Source organism: Dermacentor andersoni, chromosome 7 (assembly GCF_023375885.2).
Source record: "Dermacentor andersoni chromosome 7, qqDerAnde1_hic_scaffold, whole genome shotgun sequence".
Lineage (NCBI taxonomy): Eukaryota > Metazoa > Arthropoda > Arachnida > Ixodida > Ixodidae > Dermacentor > Dermacentor andersoni.
In genome coordinates this window covers 33587634-33608199 of record NC_092820.1, presented here as the reverse complement: position 1 = coordinate 33608199, position 20566 = coordinate 33587634, and the positions used below count along the sequence as shown (strand labels likewise).

Here is a 20566-nt window from a genome sequence, read left to right as displayed (position 1 = left end):
CAGGTAGTTTCTTCGCATGCAGAGGGCTTTTCAGTGAGTGCGAATGATCGCTGTACAACCTGTAAAGTATGGCGACATAAGCGACCTACCCTGCTCCACTACGCGCGTTCTCAGGTTTATGTCTGCACTGTGCCCGCGGAGGTTAAAATTTACCGTATTTTCGGTCCAATTTTCCGTTTATATGGGCGCAGTGTACGCTTTCAAATATTCGAACAGATGCGAAAAATATTCGCATTTGCAAATAGTGAATATTCGATTCGTTATTCGAAATTATCCAATATTCGGACACCCTAAATGATTTTACTTGTCATATACTCGACAACAATGTTGACCATGGGCTAAATTATTACATCGTATGTGGTGAACTGTCTTATTTTGTTATTTCATGAGCCCAGTGACGGCAGGTTTTTTTACTCGGCAAAGGGGCGTACTCGGTAATGCTGACATAGTTCAAACACAGGTGGGCAGTACAACTATCACTGACGTGTAACATTTCGCGACCGTTTGCAGAGTAGAGCGCAGCCCTGGCAAGCATTTCTATAAAATTCTGTACGCTGTTGGATTACCGAATTGTTGAATGCTATCGGATTATTCGAACTAATCAGTGTATCACTTTCATATGTGCATTTCCTAGGAACAATGTGGGACAGAGTTTTGTGGAATATCAATGTAAATATTCACAGCGCATTTTGGGAACATGCAACACGAAACCTTGGGTTAGTTTCGGTATTTATACTAAGTAGGAGAGTCTTGCTGCTGATTGCGGGCTTCAGTTTTTTGGTTAATAACGTGTGCACCAAAACCACTAATCAAATCTAACGAATTATGGGTAAACGCGCACATGAATGGCAAGTGTTTGCACTCGTGTTTGCCAAGTAGCATAGAACACCTATAAGACCAACATTACTTATCTGGTTCACACAGCGTTTTTAGTAAAACTATAACGACAAAACCTTGAAAAAAATTAGAGATCATCCTTCTTGAATGACTGAATGCAGTCAGTATGCAGCTTGTAACAAGCACATTCAGTTCCAGAATCAATAATTTATAACTGTGCATTATTCTATTCTGTGATCTCTTGCATTCTAGGCACCAAGTGAAAATGGCCCTCCCCCAGAGTCGTCATTCTGTGGTATCTTTGGCAGTAATGAAATAATTTTGAAAAAGGTGCGTCATAGACAAGTCGGTCTTATTCAGTGTTGTGTGAAAGTATTATAGTCATTTGCAGGATTAGTAACACCATGTAACGCCTAGTGCCTGCGGCCGCAGCGGCTGGAATTGAAGACAATTCGCACCGTACGAAGCAGGCTTGTGAGTGTGACATCAAATAAAAGTTGATGCATGGCAGCAGTGCTGGCCATGCACTGGTTAGTACTTAGTCAAACCTCTCGATAACAATGTCGTATCCTAAAAAAATACCTTCGTTGTAACCGCCGTTCATTATAAGCATCAATATTCGTTAGACGCTGATATTCGAGAGCAATGTAATATACTTCGTTGTATTAGATTATTGAGCCTCAATGTTTCATTTATCGTGTTCAGTCTTTAAACAATAAAGCGTCCAATTTTGCACCTGTAGTGGCAATAAGGTTGAACAAGAACATTAGCTGTACACACAGTTGTGTAGTGGCCCACTCTACGGCCCTGTTTCTAAGCGCAAGCACTTATGGCCTCCACATTTCCGCATGCGTGTCATTCAACTCAAATGCATAGCGTCTCGCCAACTTCGTGAAGTGCAGTTAGGACTAGGGATCGTTTGAGCCAGAGAAGGAAGGAGGGGCTACTCATGGTCCACTACTAATCTTTCTGTAACTCGGGGCGCGGAAGCTGCTTGGAGGCGGACCATGGAGGAGACATTTGTGCTGGTTGTTTTAACCGTGTAACGGCCAACGTACCGTATCAGCTACGCCGAATTCCATGCCTTAAATGGCCATTTTAGACGTCAGAAGCTTAGCCTAACATCATTAGTTGTGTTTTTATACGCTTGAGTGATGTTTTCAGCCTGTCAGTAGCCCAACAAACCAGTTGCTAATAATTACTACGCTAATGAGGTTTTAACTCAATATTTAGTTGGACTGGCTTGTAGAGATATCCTTTCGGTGGCCAAAAATAAAGGTGGACAATATTTTTCGAATTTTCCTTGATGTATAACTATGGTTGGGCACAATGCTGTCAACTCTACGGAATTTTTTAAAGCCTTGTTTAGGAGAAAATTTAAATTTGTCCGAGCCTAGGAAATTTTCGCCCTTCGACATTGAAACGTTAAAACTGCTGAGGTGATGGCGCGTTTTTATTTCAGTCACCACAAATTGCTTTCGCCTTAGCATGCGAAAGCACTTTTTACCGTACTGCAGTGCCATTAAACGCACTTCGCCAAGCAAACAACACGGTACGTGTAGATGCCGTGATCCCTTTAAAGGAGAACTGCCAGTGCTTAAAGTCAGAGGGGGCCCGGGGGGGGGGGGGGGGGGGGAGGGCTCTATTTTCTGAGGAGAACCTAGGCCCACCCTCGGAAGGTGAACTTGATACCCATTTCACAAAGCGCTGCAGGCCATTTTATTAAGAGTAGTGCCTTGCGCGTGGCAATTATATCTTCAATTTTTTTCGGTTATTGATTTATTGGGCATAACAGGTTAATGTGGCGTTATCAAAAACAGGAAAACAGGTATTGTCGTACTGCTGCATGCATTTCCCTGCGGAACAGCACATGATGGTCACCACCCTTGTTCGACTAAGAATCTTGGCTCAGCATACTGTTCCTTGAGCCACTTTAGCGTGAAGCTACCTTTTCGTGAATTGGTGAAGGTTTTGCTTAGTTTGCTTAGGTTAGCAGTTCATTTTCCTTCGTTTAGTTGTGCTTCTTGACTACTGTGTTGCACAAAAGACGCATGAATTTCGTCTAGCTTCGTAAGTAGGTAGGTTTGCAAACCATAACATATATTGTTGTAGTAGGGCCTAAGGCTGTCATATATTCAACTCATGCGCTGTGTTGTAGATTGACTAATTTCCTATGAGTTCACATATTTTTAACCCTTTACCTTCCGAGGTATTTGTGAAAAAGAAAAACGTTTCCAAAATGCCCACTTTTTTCAAAGTGCTTGATTGAATATGAGCATGTAATAAATGACCGAAATAATATCTTTGTTTTCAGAACACCGATAAAAATTTGTTTAACTCTAGAGAACGTCGGCTTCATTACACTGCTTGAAGTTGGGTTTCTTCAGCGCCAGTGAAGTAAACGAAAAGTATATGTCGCGAACACAACTTCTGTGGCCTATGAGACTTGAGGAAACCGACTTTCACGTAGAACCACATTTACCCATGTAGCGAAGCGCTTGTACGGCACACATCGAACCCAGTATCAGGAGTTCCTTTCCAGACTTCCCAGAGTATATGCGTTTCCTTTTTACACATTATTCACTATAAAAGTATATACCCATCATCATCGTCATCATCATCATCATCAGCATCCTGTTTTATGGGCACTGCAAGGACGAAGGCCTCTCCCTGCAATCTCCAATTACCCTTGTCCTGCGCCAACCAATTCCAACTAGCGCTCCAGAATTTCCTAATTTCGTCGCTCCACCTATTCTTTTGCCGTCCTCGACTGCGTTTGCCTTCTCTTGGTACCCATTCTGTAACCCCAATTGTCCATCGGTTAACTAACTGGCGCATTACATGACCTGCCCAGCTCCATTTTTTCTCTTGATGTCAATTAGAATATCGTTTATACCTGTTTGCTCGCTGATCCAAACCGCTCTCTTTCTGTCTCTTAACGTTATGCCTAGCAATCTTCGTTCCATGGCTCAATGCATGGTCCTTAACTTGTTCTCATGCTTCTTTGTCAGCCTCCAAGTTTCTGTCCCATATGTCAGCACTGGTAAAATGCACTGATTGTACACCTTCCTTTCCAATGATAATGGCAAGCTTCCAGTCAAGAGCTAACAATGTCTGTCCTATGCAATATAACCCGTTTTTGTTCTTCTATCAATATCCTTCCCATGATCAGAGTATACCCTGTGACTAATTCATCTAGTTAAACGTACTCCTTCACATACTCTAGAGGCTGACTGGCGATCCTGAACTTTTGTTCCTTTGACCAGCTATTCTTCATTACCTTTGTTCTTCTGTATATTAATCTTCAACCCCACTCTTACACTCTCTCTGTGAAGGTCCTCTATCATTTGTTGTAACTCGTCTGCATTGTTGTGGAATAGAACAATGTCATCGTCGAATCGAAGGTTGCTGAGATATTTGCCGTCGATCCTTACTCCTAAGCCTTCCCAGCTTAATAGCTTGAATACTTCTTTAAAAAATTATACAAGTGTTATATATATATACATATATATATATATATATATATATATATATATATATATATATATATATATATATATATATATATATATATGGTCATATTATAAGAATCCAAGAAACACTGACACCAAGGACAACATGGGGGAAATTACTTGTGCCTAATAAATTAAATAAAGAAACGATAAGTTAAAGGTAATTAAAGTGGATGAAAAAACAACTTGCCGCAGGTGGGAACCGAACTCACAACCTTCGCTTCTTCGGTTCGGTTCCCACCTGCGGCAAGTTGTTTTTTCATCCACTTTAATTACCTTTAACTTATCGTTTCTTTATTTAATTTATTAAGCACAAGTAATTTCCCCTATGTTGTCCTTGGTGTCAGTGTTTGTTGGCTTCTTATGATATGACTAATAAAAATCGAGCCCCTCGGTTAACCCCCTTCCTTCTCGTTTATATATATATATATATATATATATATATATATATATTGTACTGGAGAAGAACGCGCGGCAGGCACTGCTTCGAGAAAGACGACGACAACGTTTTGGTTGAAAGCCTTGTGTCTGTGTTGCTGAAGCTCTGTGTCCTCTCGCTACGTGCTCTGCTATCTGAGCGTCTAATCAACCGAACTATAACGCATCTTAACATTTGGTGGACGTGCGGGGCCCTTCCCAAACCTGGAACTCCGCAGCCGGACGCTCCCTACCGTTTCTGCTATGCCCCAGGACGCTGCGCAGCCCGAGCCTCCCATGGCATCGCCTGTCGTCTGCTCCGGTGCTCTCCGCCAACGCGATCCTCCGGTCTTTAGCGGCGACGACGACCATGACGTGGAGGATTGGCTCTCGTCATACGATCGCGTGAGTGCTCACAACAAGTGGGATGACAAAGCTAAATTGACTAACGTCATCTTCTATCTTTCTGGAGTCGCGAATCTCTGGTTCAGGAATCATGAATCCAACCTTTCCACCTGGACAGCATTTACCCATTGTTTCAAAGAAGTCTTCGGTCGCCCTGCTGTGCGCAAGCTTCACGCAGAACAACGTTTGCCTGGTCGCGCTCAGCAAAAGAATGAAAACTTCACCAGCTACATTGAAGACGTAGTTGACCTTTGCCGGCGCATTAATCCCACCATGCCCGACTCTGAGAAGATCAAGAATGTAATGAAGGGCATAGAAGATGACGCCTTTCAAATGCTCTTGGCGAAAAATCCTCAAACGATCGACGAGGTCATTACACTGTGCCAGAGCTACGATGAGCTCCGCAAACAACGCCTTACCACGCGCCGTGGTGTCGCGCCGGACGACACGGTTTCGGCTTTAACCGACAGTTCTAGTGCTGCTTCCGCCCACTCTTCGTTCCTCGACCAAATCAAGCTATTGGTTCGCGAAGAAGTCGCGCGCCAACTGTCGCTGCTGCCTGCTACCCAGTCGTCTGAGTCCTCTTTGTCCCCGGAACTGCGACGCGTCATCCATGAACAAGTCAGCGACGCACTACCTCTTGCTAATCAGCCACCTTCAGCAACAGTCCCGCTCACTTACGCTGCCGTCGTTGCCAGGCCAAGACCTCCGCCTGAAGTTGCGCATTACACGCCCACAAGCGGCTTCTACGCCTCGCCTTCTGCAGCTGCGAACTACGTGCCCAGAAGCGGCTTCTGCGCGCCTCCGCAGCCCCTACGCCCAGCTCCAAACTATGCTCCGCTACCTAGACCCCCTGTTGATAATCCCTGGCGTACCCAAGACAATCGGCCGATCTGCTTCGCGTGTGGCTTTGCTGGACACGTGGCACGGTTCTGCCGCCGGCGAGGTTGGTATCCTCCCGATACTGCGAGACTTCAAGGGAATGCTCCTGACTCTCAGTCCCGCTATTCACCACCAGTTCCGCACTTCGCTCCTTCATCTCATGTTCCCCAAAGCTTCAACACTCGTCGGTCTCCATCTCCCCGTCGACGTTCCCTGTCCCCCATCGTCCGCCGCCCTCCGGCTGCGGAGGAAAACTAAATGGCGCAGTTCCGGAGGCAAGAACTGCGATCTCTTTGAACTGCTCAAGCCCTCGTTTATTCCCAACGAACGTCATTGAAGTTTTTGCCGAAGGTATCGCCGTTCACGCGCTTGTTGACACGGGTGCCGCAGTGTCCGTCATTGCCGACCAGCTTCGCCGTACGCTCTGAAAAGTCGCCATGCCGTTTTCTGCCATTTCGCTACGCACATCAAGCGCTGATCCTATTGAGCCCTTAGGAACATGTACCGTTCGTGTCGCCATACAAGACAGTTTATACCACATTGAATTTGTTGTTCTTCCCCGCTGCTCTCACGACATCATCTTAGGATGGGGCTTCCTCTCATCTTATCACGCTATTATTGATTGTGCCCGTGCAGAACTTTCGCTGACTCCATTCTGCGGCAGTCTTTCTGAAGATTCGCCTCCACCTTCTGCTCGAGTGTTCGTTGCCACCGCCACTGATATTCCTCCTTTCTCTTCCGCCCTTGTACCCGTTTCCTGTGCTGCTTTCTACGATTCCACAGTTCTTTTCACGCCATCTCAACCTGCTGTACGCCGTCATCCCTTCTTGCTTCCCTTTGCCCTCCTTCCCTTTCACCAGGGCTCCAGTGCACTTTACGTTTCGAATCCGTTTTCGTGTCCATCAAGCTTACATCATGGCGAGTGCCTTGGTTTTGCTGATGAATTCGACACGAGCTCTGCCTACGATGTGCCTGATGACTCGACTCCTGTTCACGTTGACGCCATGACTCTCCCTGTTTCTGCGCCTCCGCCTGCATGTGAGCGAGAGTTTGCTCCGTCTATTGACCCCAACCTCACTCCGAGTCAGCGCACGCAGATCGTCGACCTTCTTAACCGATTTCGAGCTTCTTTCGACCTGCAGAAACAATGTTTAGGCCGTACCTCCACTGTCGTTCATCGCATCGACACCGGCAGCCACGCGCCGCTACGCCAACGTCCATACCGTGTGTCCGCGACGGAGCGTCGTGTCATCGATGAGCACGTAGGAGACAGGCTCCGACGCGGCGTGATACAGCCATCACACAGTCCTTGGGCTTCTCCGGTAGTGCTGGTCAAAAATAAAGATGGGGCAATTCGTTTTTGTGTGGACTATCGACGACTCAACAAGATAACCCGGAAAGATGTATATCCTCTTCCCCGTATCGACGACGCACTGGCCTGCCTCCAAGGCGCTGAATTCTTTTCGTCCTTAGACTTACGACCTGGTTATTGGCAGGTCCCGGTGGCTGATGCAGACCGTCCGAAAACGGCATTTGTTACGCCTGATGGCTTATATGAATTTACCGTGATGCCCTTTGGCCTCTGTAATGCGCCTGCAACTTTTGTAAGAATGATGGATAACATACTCCGAGGCCTCAAATGGCAGACATGCCTTTGTTATCTCGATGACATTGTCATCTTTTCCCCGGACTTTTCTTTTCACCTGTTCCGACTCAAACGCGTGCTCACTTGCCTTGCCGATGCTGGACTCCAGCTCAACTTGAAGAAGTGTCGCTTCGCCGCCCGGCAGCTAGTCATCCTTGGCCACGTTGTTTCGAAAGATGGTGTGCTCCCAGATCCAACCAAACTCCAAGCCGTTGCCGAATTTTCAAGACCAAAGACGACAAAGGAACTCCGCAGCTTCATCGGATTATGCTCCTATTTTCGTCGTTTCATCCGCAACTTCGCCACCATAATAGCGCCTTTGACGCAGCTTCTCGCGGGTAACCACGACCTCGTGGCTTGGCCGCCAGCTTGCGATGCCGCATTCACGACGCTGCGACGTCTTCTAACCTCACCCCCCCTACTTCGACATTTCGACCCTAGCGCACCGACAGAAATACACACGGATGCCAGTGGCGTCGGCATTGGCGCTGTTCTTGCACAAAGAAAGACTAGCTTCGATGAATACGTTGTTGCCTTCGCTAGCCGCGCACTGACGAAAGCGGAAGCAAACTATTCCGTTACAGAAAAAGAATGCCTGGCTATCGTTTGGGCCATAAATAAGTTCCGTCCTTACCTCTACGGCCGCCCATTCGATGTCATCACGGACCACCATGCACTCGGCTGGCTGTCGTCCTTGAAAGATCCTTCAGGTCGCCTCGCTCGATGGGCGCTTCGCCTCCAAGAGTATGATATTCGAGTGCTGTACCGCTCAGGCCGTAAACATTCGGACGCCGATGCCTTGTCTCGCTCCCCAGTGTCAGGCCAGCCCAATTATCAGAAAGTACGAATATGCGATTCCTCCCTCACCGCCACGGATATGCTTTCGGAGCAGCACAAGGATCCATGGATTGTTGCTATGCTGGCTTTTCTGTCAGACCCATCAGCGCCTTCTACTGGACGTGCGTTGCGTCGCCAAGCACACCACTTCGCTGTTCGTGACGGGCTCCTGTACCGCCGTAACTACCTCTCGGACGGGCGCAAATGGTTACTCGTGGTTCCTCGGCACCTACGTTCGGACATATGTGCAGCGTTTCACGATGACCCGCAATGCGCACATGCACAAATACTCAAAACATACACGCGCCTGCGAATTCGTTATTACTGGCGCGGGATGTACCGATTCGTCAGCCAATATGTCCGCTCTTGCCTCGCATGCCAACGCCGCAAGAATACCCCTCATGCCTTAGCTGCTCCACTGCAACCCTTGCCTTTCCCAGGACGGGCCTTTGACCGGGTCGGAGTTGATCTTTATGGACCCCTTCCGGACTCTTCAGATGGCAACCGCTGGGTGATAGTGGCGATAGACCATCTCACGCGTTACGCGGAAACTTCGCCTCTGCCCAACGCATCTGCGCGGGATGTTGCCGGGTTCCTTCTGCGTAACATCATACTTCGCCATGGAGCCCCCAGAGAGTTGCTGAGTGACAGAGGCCGCGTCTTTCTGTCTGATGTTATAGAAGCCCTGCTCAAGGAATGCAACGTAATTCACCGTACTACTACTGCATACCACCCGCAAACTAATGGCATGACTGAGCGCTTTAACCGCACTCTTGGCGATATGTTAGCCATGTACGTCGCATCTGACCAAACCAATTGGGACCGAATTCTCCCCTTCGTGACGTACGCTTATAATACCGCCACACAGACCACTACAGGATTTTCCCCGTTCTTTCTTCTTTACGAACGCGAGCCTTCCTGCACAATGGACACCATCCTTCCGTATCGCCCTGACCCAACGGAGGCTACTACCCTGTCCGAAGCTGCTGCACACGCGGAAGAGTGCCGAAAGCTCGCCCGCACATTTACTTCGGCTGATCAGCAGCGACAGAAGCACCTTCGGGATATTCCCTCCTCTCTGGCACCCTATGCCCCTGACTCACTAGTCTGGCTTTGGGTTCCCGCTTCCAGCCCTGGACTTTCACCAAAGCTTTTTTCCAAGTACCAAGGTCCCTACCGTGTCGTCCATCAAACGTCTCCTGTGAACTACTTGGTAGAACCCCTTGAGCCGCCTTCCGATAAGCGCCGCCGAGGGCGCGAAATCGTGCACGTTCAGCGGCTCAAGCCGTGCTTTGATCCACCTGTGCTATCTTGCCCGTAGGTCGCCGAGACGGCTCCTCTTCTCCGGGGAGGCAATTGTACTGGAGAAGAACGCGCGGCAGGCACTGCTTCGAGAAAGACGACGACAACGTTTTGGTTGAAAGCCTTGTGTCTGTGTTGCCGAAGCTCTGTCCTCTCGCTACGTGCTCTGCTATCTGAGCGTCTAATCAACCGAACTATAACGCATCTTAACAATATTATTTTATTTTTATTTATAAATACTGCGATCTTAAACAAGATCTTAGCAGCGTGGTACACGAGTAAGTTCACGAAAGAATATAAATACAAAAATGGGGAATTGTACTCAAAAATTCTTCAAACAAGCGCTTTAAACAAGCGCTTCCCACAAGCGCAAAAAACAGGCACAAAAAAAAGAAAAAAAAAAAAAAACACAGGCGCAAAAACAAGCGCTTTAAGGTTACATCAGCGATACTTCCCAATCACACAGTAAAACAGTGCTATCACTGACAATGTCAGCAAGTGCAAAAAAAGAAAAAAGAAAAACGTTAAAGATATGTTTCGAAAAGTGATAATGAGTCCTGTGTTACAGTTTTATCGGCCAGCTTATTCCAATCTACTATAGTTCTCGGAAAAAAGGAATACTTGAAGCAGTTGACACGTGTTGTAAATGGAGTTAAAGCTAGTGAGTGTCGCTGTCTGGTAGCGTAACCTGTTGCATAGGTGATAATGCGAGACGTGTCGATGTTGTAGTGACCATTTATTATTTGGAAAAAGAATTTTAAACGACATGCACGGTTTCTGTCACTTATAGAAGGCAAGCCGCTCCGAGATAAAAGGTTAGTAATAGAACTACGCCCATATGTATTGTAAATGAATCGAACTGCTTATAACTGCTATATATATATATATATATATATATATATATATATATATATATATATATATATATATATTCACACTAAGAAAAAAAGGAGTAGTGGGAGACACCCGAACTCTCTTTCGGAAGAGAGTCCCGAGACTATCTGTGGTCGATACAAGGTGGTTACGTGACTCCACACCCAATAGTCATGCACACTCTCTTGTAGTAGTCTCCTAACCCTCTCAAAAGGGTTACACGACTAGTGCTGAGGGAGTCCGTTAACTATTCTGCATGAGTCAGACGACTCAAGATAAAGGGTCACATGACCACTGCTGAAGGATTCGGGTAACTATTCTTGATGAGTCTGATGACTCCAGCAGTGTGTGTCAAGTTACCCTTAGTGCGTTCCCGCTGTTAGGACTCTTGCAGATAGAGTAAAATAACTAATAGACGTAAGTCGTTTGACTCTCGGATGGCAGTGTCGAGCCGCTTTTAAAAATGTGTCGCCAACTTTTGCTGTAAGTACACACGATTACGGCTAGTTCTCAAGATGACTACTGTAAAAAGACAACATATAAGAAAGAACCCATAGCAAACTTGCCAAAAAGGACATGGCAGGTTAGCAACAAAAAGTTAACATTTCATCACCCTTTGTCGTCTTCTGGAAAATTCAAATGCATTAGTCAGCACAGAATCACCATGAAAGCAAGACAGTTCTCGTTACTATTAAACTGGAATCAATAGCCAACCATGCAAAACAGTCTTAAACATCCAATATGTAGCCTGCACGTGCATATGCACGACACTGCAATGCAACTCAGAACCATAATGAGACCCCAAAATATTATGTAACTCATGTAGAAGTTCAATTCCGCACTGCTTAAGTCTCTAATGTCAAAACATTTATCAGTTAAACCTATTTCACTGTTCTTCGAGACGTGTTCTTATTTAGAACTTACGACTTAACATTTTAAGCAAGTAAGCTACACATAACAAATAAAAAAGGCTGCACTATGTACAAAGGAGACCCAGATAATCGAGTGCAATAAAAACAATATTCGAACTTAGATTACATAATCTATGCGTTATACTATGCTTGCTGAAAACAACTGGTTGGCAATTGATAATCCAATCTAACAGTAAAAACAGCTGTCTTACCTTATGGTACCCTTGTCTGCACTTTTCCCCCACAACTTGTGCGCGTTAGCGTCAGTTGAAAATTGATCTGAAAAATACCGCATTAAAAAGTTGTGCATCAATTTTATTTTGTCATACAACATGCAACAGTGTATAAAAGCTTCACAACAGATAATATTACAAAAATAAATACAGCAACATTTATACTAATTGTTTATTTATGTTGACAAACATACTTTTCCAAGACGAAGCATGATAGCTGACACAGACAATTTCACAGATTGCAATAACCACTAATACAAAACTTAACATAATGCAAACACGCTGACAAAATATGTAGCACAGGTAGCTGTATTTTGTTACGGCAAAGATAGCACATGAATAATGAGGACAAGGGAGGAAGCAGAACACATAAACAAACTATACCCAGCTGCATGCATGCAGCTGTAACAATACACATGGTGCACCAAGATCCAAAAGAAACAAAGAGGAAGATGTGAGGAAGGCTTTTTTTACTGATCACAAGTTATCCTATAAGAGCATATTATGCACTGGCTGTAATCTACCCTCAGCACATACGTAAATAAGTTACATTAGGTGCCACATTTACAAATCCCTCACATGATGTTCTTGTGATTGTCGTTATTCCGATTTTTAACTTGGAAAGCATGACTGGGTTACGTAATGCCTCCCAACGGCTTGGCACATATACAGAAAGAAGTGTTTCTATAAACACTGGAGGTCAGGGAAGGATGACCGACACATACCACTTTTAATTCTTTTGTCTTTGTCTTTATGATTATCTACCACAGTAGTCTTTTGTAGAGTGAAACACATCCAGATAATACACTGTGGGCAACAAAGTGTGAATAGCTCTTCTTGATTTCTACCTTTCTCTGGTGTCCCGCTGAGGTAAGATTGGTGCAAAAATTGTCTTCCCAATGTATGCGTTCCCACAAAATAAAACAGGAGCAGATGATATGCCACATTAATGGTGCGCGACATAAAACATCTGTTCTTAACTTACCACTGCCATTCCAATCTGGTGCGATTTTCTGCTTTGTTGTGTACTCTAGCACAGGTGCTACGCAGTTCACTTGGTGCCCAAAGCAACTCTCACACCATAGCAGGATGTCAATTTTGTTTTTCAAATTCTAAGCGAAACTCTGGTTATGGGGGACAATTGCAAACTTAGAGTTTGGCTTTGTATCTTTATTATGTTGTAGAGCAGGGTGGAAAGCAAGAACAGATATTTATAATTTGGGTTACCACTGTGCATTGCATGGATATATTTCAATGAATGATAAAACTATATGGTAGATAAACATATGAAAGATAAGAGAATTAAGCTCGAAGTCTACCATATTAGTAACTGGGAATATTATGTGTAATTGAAATCTTGCGATTCCCAGTGAAGAAACAGTTTTGACAATATGTGCCAAGGCAACTAAGTCACTCATGCTCACAAAGGAAACAAAATAAAAACAAGCAAGATTACAAGAAGTTCGAACTTGCAACCTGAGGTGAGACACCTCACATGGCTGATTTATGTATTTACCGAGCATAAATTACATCTGGCGCATAATCTGCTTGTACAAGATGACAAACAATGAGTTACTGTTGCTTTCTCTCTGGGGCATTTGGCTCTTCTGAACACATGCACATTGTGTGGCACAGCTGCGTGGATGTAGCTGGGCACAGCTCTTATTCAGCATCAATCTGTTTTTATCGTCCTGTACTATTATTGTTGTAATTTATAATTAGCAAATAGCCAAACTATTGGGTTGATCAGCTCCATTTTAAACAAAACATAGTGACAGATTTCCCTGTTTATCGCTAACAAAGAGATGGGTACATCATTTCAGATTCCAAGAAACAGCTGTGGAACAGAACAAATGCTGAAGACAGAAAATCTACAGACCAATACCTTTTTTATTAAATGCCATGTACTAGACCTTTCTGCAATTAATACCATTATTACCAAAAATTGTAGCCTGAAAAAATAATTGGGAAATATTAACAAGTGCGCATAAAAATATTTTGCCACTATGTAGGACATAACTAAAAAACACCAGCTATACAAAAACCAATGACAATTCAAATCTACATAAAACTCCCTATGAATAGCAGTATATTCAAACCTCTAGTACAAATAATTAAAAAAAGTTGTTTCGAGAAGCATTTCCCCTTAATAAGTGGGTGTTAGTGTTTCCACAAAAGGGTTAGAAAATGCCTTCAGGCATACCATAGGGAGTTTTATAAATAGCACATGCACGCATCTGCCTAAAAAGCCCCACGCCCTGCTTGTATTCCTCAGTCATTTTTCTGCATTCTGTTGTATGTCATCATTTGGATCCCTTAACACTGAGTGCGCAAAGCCAAAAAACAACCTATTAATACACTGAATTTTTAGCCTGTAAAGGGATTGTGTGGCAATGGGGGCAGCCAACTCTAGTGTGAGAACAAACAAATATTTGTTCTCGCGTTAGTGAAACCAGTCAAAATATAATCTCACAAATTTGGAAATGAATGCACAAAGAACCTTGCTGATTGTCACATTATTGTCCCGAACAACATCTTTTGGTGTTTACAATTCCTAGTTTAATTCACTTTCCTCTAGTAAATGGGCTCTGACCTAGAATACTCAGTGTAGGAGACTAACCCAGACCTGGAAGTCAATGTTTAAATCTGAAATAAAGACATTCATCCCCCAACCACATGGCACTGCTTCGTCATCGGAAGAAGCATGCATCCATGGACATATAGTCCGTAAAATTATTTATACATGATCTGTAGCCTTAATCTTGCATTAACAAATTCTGAAAATTAGGAAATACATCTGCTATTTAAAGCACTGCTGTAAACCTGTGTTTGAGAAATGCAATACTCAAAAGGTTTAATACAACCAATGAGTGCATGAAACCTATGCTGCCTTTGACATTCGTCAGTGTGGCAAATAAGCACTGAGAAATGCCAAGGGTATCATAGCTTTTATGTCTAAAACCTTGTATGTGAGTACCACTGGTATCTTTGCAGCGAAAAAAAGTCACATTATTACCAGTTTCTCTAGTTTAATATTTTCTTTCTTGTGCTCTTATATCCTTGAGCTCTTCAAAAATGACAGGTGCTTCAATTAAGTACTCTATATTGCCCTTAAATTTATCCTGCACCAGAGCCCGTCTTATGTTAAATTTTTTGAACACATTGCAGTGCTGTAGGTTATCAAAGGAAGGAAAAATACCGTAAGTTTGCATTTTAACCTTCTGTACAACAAGAATTAAGAACCTATCAATTACATCCACAAGTACAAAAGAAGGATGAGAAAGGGGGCATAAAGACTGGTATACATTATAACAGCAGGAGTTGATGGTCAGAACTCTACGAGAAAGGAACTATTAAAAACTAGGTACTAAAGAAACATATGAATTATAATAATAGAAATATTTGCAAAGAATTTGAAGAGACAAATAGAATGTCTGTTCAAATCACTCCACCCCAACATTCATCCATGGTTCGATAAGTGATCGATAAGATAAGAAACAGCTGGTGATGCTGTTTGGATAGATGGAACACGTCGAGGGGTCACCAAGTGTTGCGCGATGGTTGCACAGCAGGTTTCCTTGATCTCCGGACTCACTCGACAGTGATGCGTTGAGCCTGGTTATACGTAGTTCGCAAGAGGCCTGGCCCGAATATGTGGCATGGCTTGGGTAAAATTTCAAGGCAACCTGAAAAACACAGATGCAAATATATAAGCACCAAAATATTCTGCACCATAGGGCAAATCTGAGGTTTACCATCTGCACATAGCAGATGATGAAAGCAGACACAAGTCACCAGACTCAAGGTATATAAATGTGCAAAAGTGTAAATGAATGTGAAAAGCTGCTTGTAGGATGAAATCTTTCATTTTGTCTTTTCTAGATCAATAATAGTATCTTAACATAAAATCAAGTGTACATGACCCTCCCTATTTGTGTCAGTAGGCTATTCCCTGCCAGCTGTTCCAACCTGGCATATGACCACTTGGAATTGGAATTTCTTTTTGAAAACCGGGGGCCCTTCAATATAGAACAAATCTCAAGTTCACACAATACTTAAAGCAAAAAAAAATTTTACTGGCGTAAACACTATGTCACATTTTCTGTAACGCACCAAATATGCATCATAATATGGCATAGCCAAAAAAATTGGTTCCTTCGTTAAGAGGGACAAATTTTTAACGACAATGAAGAGAGGCCTTACACCAAAAAGTTAACTGCTTATTAGCCACTGCTCACTTTATTATGGCCGATTAAAAATGAACCAAATGTCTTATTAACTTTATTTTCACAAAAGTGACCTACAGCAAAAGCAGTAAATTTATGTAATCCATGTGTTTAGGACTTGTGCTGTGTGCAAGAACTGGTTTCAGAAAGATTAAATATGCAGCAGAGCAGAGAGAGGAGGATGAACTTGGAAAAGAAGTCAGTTTGGTGTACGTTTATCGGCCTACTTACCATTGAGGCAGCCCTAGTAAATTTATGCCAAATACCATGTGTGAGAGTACACTGTATTGTTTTTAAATTGGTAAAGCTTTATTAAAGTAGTTTTTGTGTTACGCAAGAAAACAATTTTACATTGGTCTCTTGTAGTTTCAAAATTTGCATCCCGTTTTGTCTAATACACACAGCCTCTTGGAAGCTAAGACAAAATGCATAGACTTGAGCATCCCTGCACAGACAGAAGGGAGTCTAAACTGCTTCGAAGTTACTTCTTTCATTGCTGAGTGGCTACAAGCCACTTCACTCAAAAAGACGCCGTTTAAATACAGGTATTTACCTGAATATTTCTGTCTGCTGTCGGCCTGCTTGGCATCATCCCTAAGGCTGCCAACTCCCTAGTGGACGTGGTCGGGACATGGTGGTGGCAGGATGCAGTGGCAGAAGCCGCCAAAGGCTTCCAACTCCCTAGTGGATGTAGTCGGGACAGGGTGGTGGTAGGACGCAGGGGTAGGAGCCGCCAGAGTGTACCTGCAACAAATTTGCACAAATGTTCTTAGTTCTACCACGTCACGATTTACAATAAAAATTTAGCTGTCTGTGTAACATGGCTACCAATACAAATAAAGGCAAACAGTTAGGTCCTACTACACAACTAGAACCCCGCCAAAAAAGAAACGGTACTTAAAGGGACACTAAAGTGAAACAATAAATCAATTTAGACTAATGAAGCATTGTTTGAGAACCCTGCAGGCAGTCATTTCAAAAAAATAGTTTGATTATTAGATGAGAAAATGAAGGCCCAAGTATCAGTATTTGAATTTCGTGCCGAAACCCCAGCGCCGGTACGTCAGCGTGACGTCAGGGATTCTAAAGTATGTTTTTGCATTTGGGCTGTGTTGGCTGAATAAAGGTTCCCGAAACTTCCCATGTTTGTTATTTGGTTCCTTTAGAACACAATGTAGTCAATCTTTACCGATATATATAATTAGTAGGCCCTAGAAGATGCCATCAAAATCCAAGACATCACAGCCCCCAGGTGCGGGAACTTAAGTAGGCGTCTACACCCGTATTTAGTTCCTGCACTTTTCGTGGCTTGCCAAACGTCTTATCGTTGTAAGAGTGGTGTTTTTGGTGTTGTAGAATGGTAATTCACTGATGCAGAAGAAATCATTTTTCACTTTAGTGTCCCTTTAAGTTTATGAAAATCCAAACAATGAAAAAAAATGTGCAACCGATTTGTGCATGGAAGCTCGGTTGAAACCTGTGCTCATACCATCAAGTGATCTGCTAGTCAACTGCAAGCCTGCCACCTTAAAATGTTATTGTAAATTTCTTTACATGCATTATGTAAGCTGCATTATTACAAGTACAAAATCTCTTAACATAAGTAAATCACCAAGCTAATTCAGTTAACGAATTCCAGTGGTCGTTAATGCAACAAAGTGCAAGCTCGGAATGAAGCTGGCCAAACTGGGTAGTGAAAAATAACAATGTGGTTCTCTACATCTTGTTTTTCTGGCTTTCACTCTGCTAATTTCTATTCTATAATGCATAATACTTGAGCAAGAGCAATACTGCTTTCTTTTAACCGTAAATAGTGATAGAACAAGAAAATTCGCTGGACCCAACGTTTTGAGAGAAATCTCTTTGTCGAAACATTGGCTCCAGCGATGCTCTTTGTTCTACGGCTCTTCATCACGTCAAGTCTCTGTCTTCCTGTGTACCTCTGTACTTTCAATGTTATGTCAATGAAATTGTAATAACAGATCATTAGTAAATGTAGCTGATGAGGAAATTGGGCTTGTTGGTAGATAACGACAGAGTAACTGCGCAACATAGAGATACGGACAAAAAAGGCTTGTGTGTGTTGTCTTCTCCAGCCATGTCTCCCCTTTGGGCGATTACTCTGTCTCAATGTAAAACTATTACCGTTTGCACACTAATACTAAAATGCATAGAGAGGAAAGTGGACACAAACATTACAACAGATAGCATCATATGCTAATGAGAATTGCAAAAGTGCCTGCTACAATTTGTCTCACCCATAACGTGCTGGATAAGATGGAGACTTCTGGCTGTTGCCATTTCTTGAATACCTAAAATAAAATACATATCAAAATTATAAAAATACACAGCACAACAGCACTAGCCGAGGACATAACGCATTGTTTAGTACAAGAAGGTAAACTAATCTGTGATACTTGGCAGACGAAATTTCCTTTATTAAGTTAGCAGAAAAATATACCATACTCCATTTCATTCAATACTGTCAGCATTTCTTGGTACAAGAAAAAGGTATTTTTGCATGGAAGCAGCAAAATAGTAAATGGCCTTCTACTTTTACAAAATATGCTGCAGCGACTAAGCCAACTACAGCTGTATATAATTAAAATTGTTGTATGCACATTACAATAGCCAAGACAGGATAAACTTGGGTTCATATGCAGCTCACTGGAAGGTACACCTTTGCAATCAACTCATTTCTGCTTGGCAAATATACGCACTAACATGAAACTACAAATAAGAGGATCCTTTTTTTCATAAAACGCCGGACTCAATATAAAAAACCCAGTAGCAATATTACAATTTCACCACATAACACAGCCAGGTTTTGTAAGCCTAGTAGGATTTACTATATAAATGCTGCAGCAAGTACATGCTTTTAAATATTTACAACTGTGAAAATAAAGATTACGTAAAAATAATACATTATATATATAGGCTTAAATTGTAAGCTAATGTGTTTTCTACTTACAGCCAAATGCACATAAAATTTGTTCAGTTTCAGAGCTTTTAAAGCGCTGTATCGGTTCGCTTGAGCAGGCAGCCGCTTTAACGCTTTTAAAATATATGTGCTCCCACATCGCCTGACACTGCCATACAGCGTTGTTGCGCTTTCATTATTTGCCGTAATATACCCAAAGCGCTAGTAAATCTTCAGAATACACAAGCTGTCTTTTCGACTACCTGTCTTCGCCAGCGAGAGTCACACTGGTGCGAGTATTGCATCTACACTTCAAGTTACGCAGTACTTGATATTCTACGATTTTTCGATGCGACAGGCCACTCGTCACTAGAGTCGTTAAGAACGGTGTTTCTCCTGGCAGTACAGCTTTGCAATAATTTCAGATGCTCTCCTGAGGCTTCCGTCTGCCAGTAGTATTTTCGCATACATACGCGCACGCATGCCTAAGAAACGTCTGTGAACTGCCAAGAGAAACGTGGCGCAAAATGTAGCCATACCGGAAGGGCAGAGTACGCGCCGTTTGTAAACTCGGAACAAAAGCTGATATGCTTACCTGAGACGTTAAGAGAAATATGGCACAGGTCACTCCCCGCTGGTAGTCGTTCGTATGCATCTGGTCGTCTCTGTCCGTTGCGATCTCCCATATCACAATGAAAGATGCAGTGCAAACCGCAGCACTTCGGGCGCTTGTGACGGTCCGACGAGCTGCCCTTGCTCGATGTCGGCAAAGACGAAATCGGCGACACGCTGCTGCTGGCGGCGGTCCCCCTCGTCGCAATCACACAGCACGGACAGAAGCTCCCACCGTAACTTGCCGCAACGCCTGGTTGCAGTCGCCCCTAACGCAGCGATTTCAGAACCACTCAACGACAACGTACTCGCGCGTGATGGAGCGCAACTGTAAAATGGCGTCATGCTATTGACGGCTTCGTCTTTGGATCATTTTCTATCTGCACAACTGAGCAAAACAGTTGCTCTAGTTTCGGTTTTGTTTCCTCGCGTTGAGATAAAAACTGTTTTGCTCACTGATAATTTTACGTCACTTAAGTAATGTTCATGAATGAAACAGCCGTGAATTTCACACGCGTCTTGAAATACCCGCTACGTTCACTTGGCAGAAGCAAAATTTGCTCGTCCGAGTGTGGTTGCGTTTGAAATATCTATCGTTGGGCTGTCGGAGCGTGCTCGAAGTGTGAAGACGCGGCGTAATTGTCCTTAATTTACTTAGCTATAACGGTGCGGCTGCCCTTGATTTCTGTCGAGTGCAGTTTGCTCTCATGTAAGGTAGAACTACAAAGCCGCCCATGTTACTGAATGGTCTAGTGCACCTGAAGCTGCCAGAACTCCGGTATTTCCTCCACAACTTCTTGCGACTGTGTGCCGCTGTCACCAAATGCGAGCGTATTCATTTGGCGGAGATTTAGCAACACATTTTCTAAAACTATAGTTCACCGCTCTATCACGACATGGAGAAGCAGCGCGGTTGGTGCTTAGTAACATTTTCTATTTATTGCGAATTTTGCG

At 43.5% G+C, this 20566-nt stretch overlaps 1 protein-coding gene across 1 annotated transcript in view; it reads left to right on the top strand.

Annotated features, from left to right (window-relative positions):
* The window catches only part of LOC129385923 (uncharacterized), a 59995-nt gene extending 50945 nt beyond the window's left edge, over positions 1-9050 (top strand). The window contains exons 14-15 of the mRNA XM_072289443.1: positions 1090-1167; positions 8976-9050. Coding sequence (XP_072145544.1) covers positions 1090-1167; positions 8976-9050 — 153 coding nt within the window. The remainder of the gene's footprint in view (positions 1-1089; positions 1168-8975) is intronic.
* The last annotated feature ends 11516 nt before the right edge of the window (positions 9051-20566 follow it).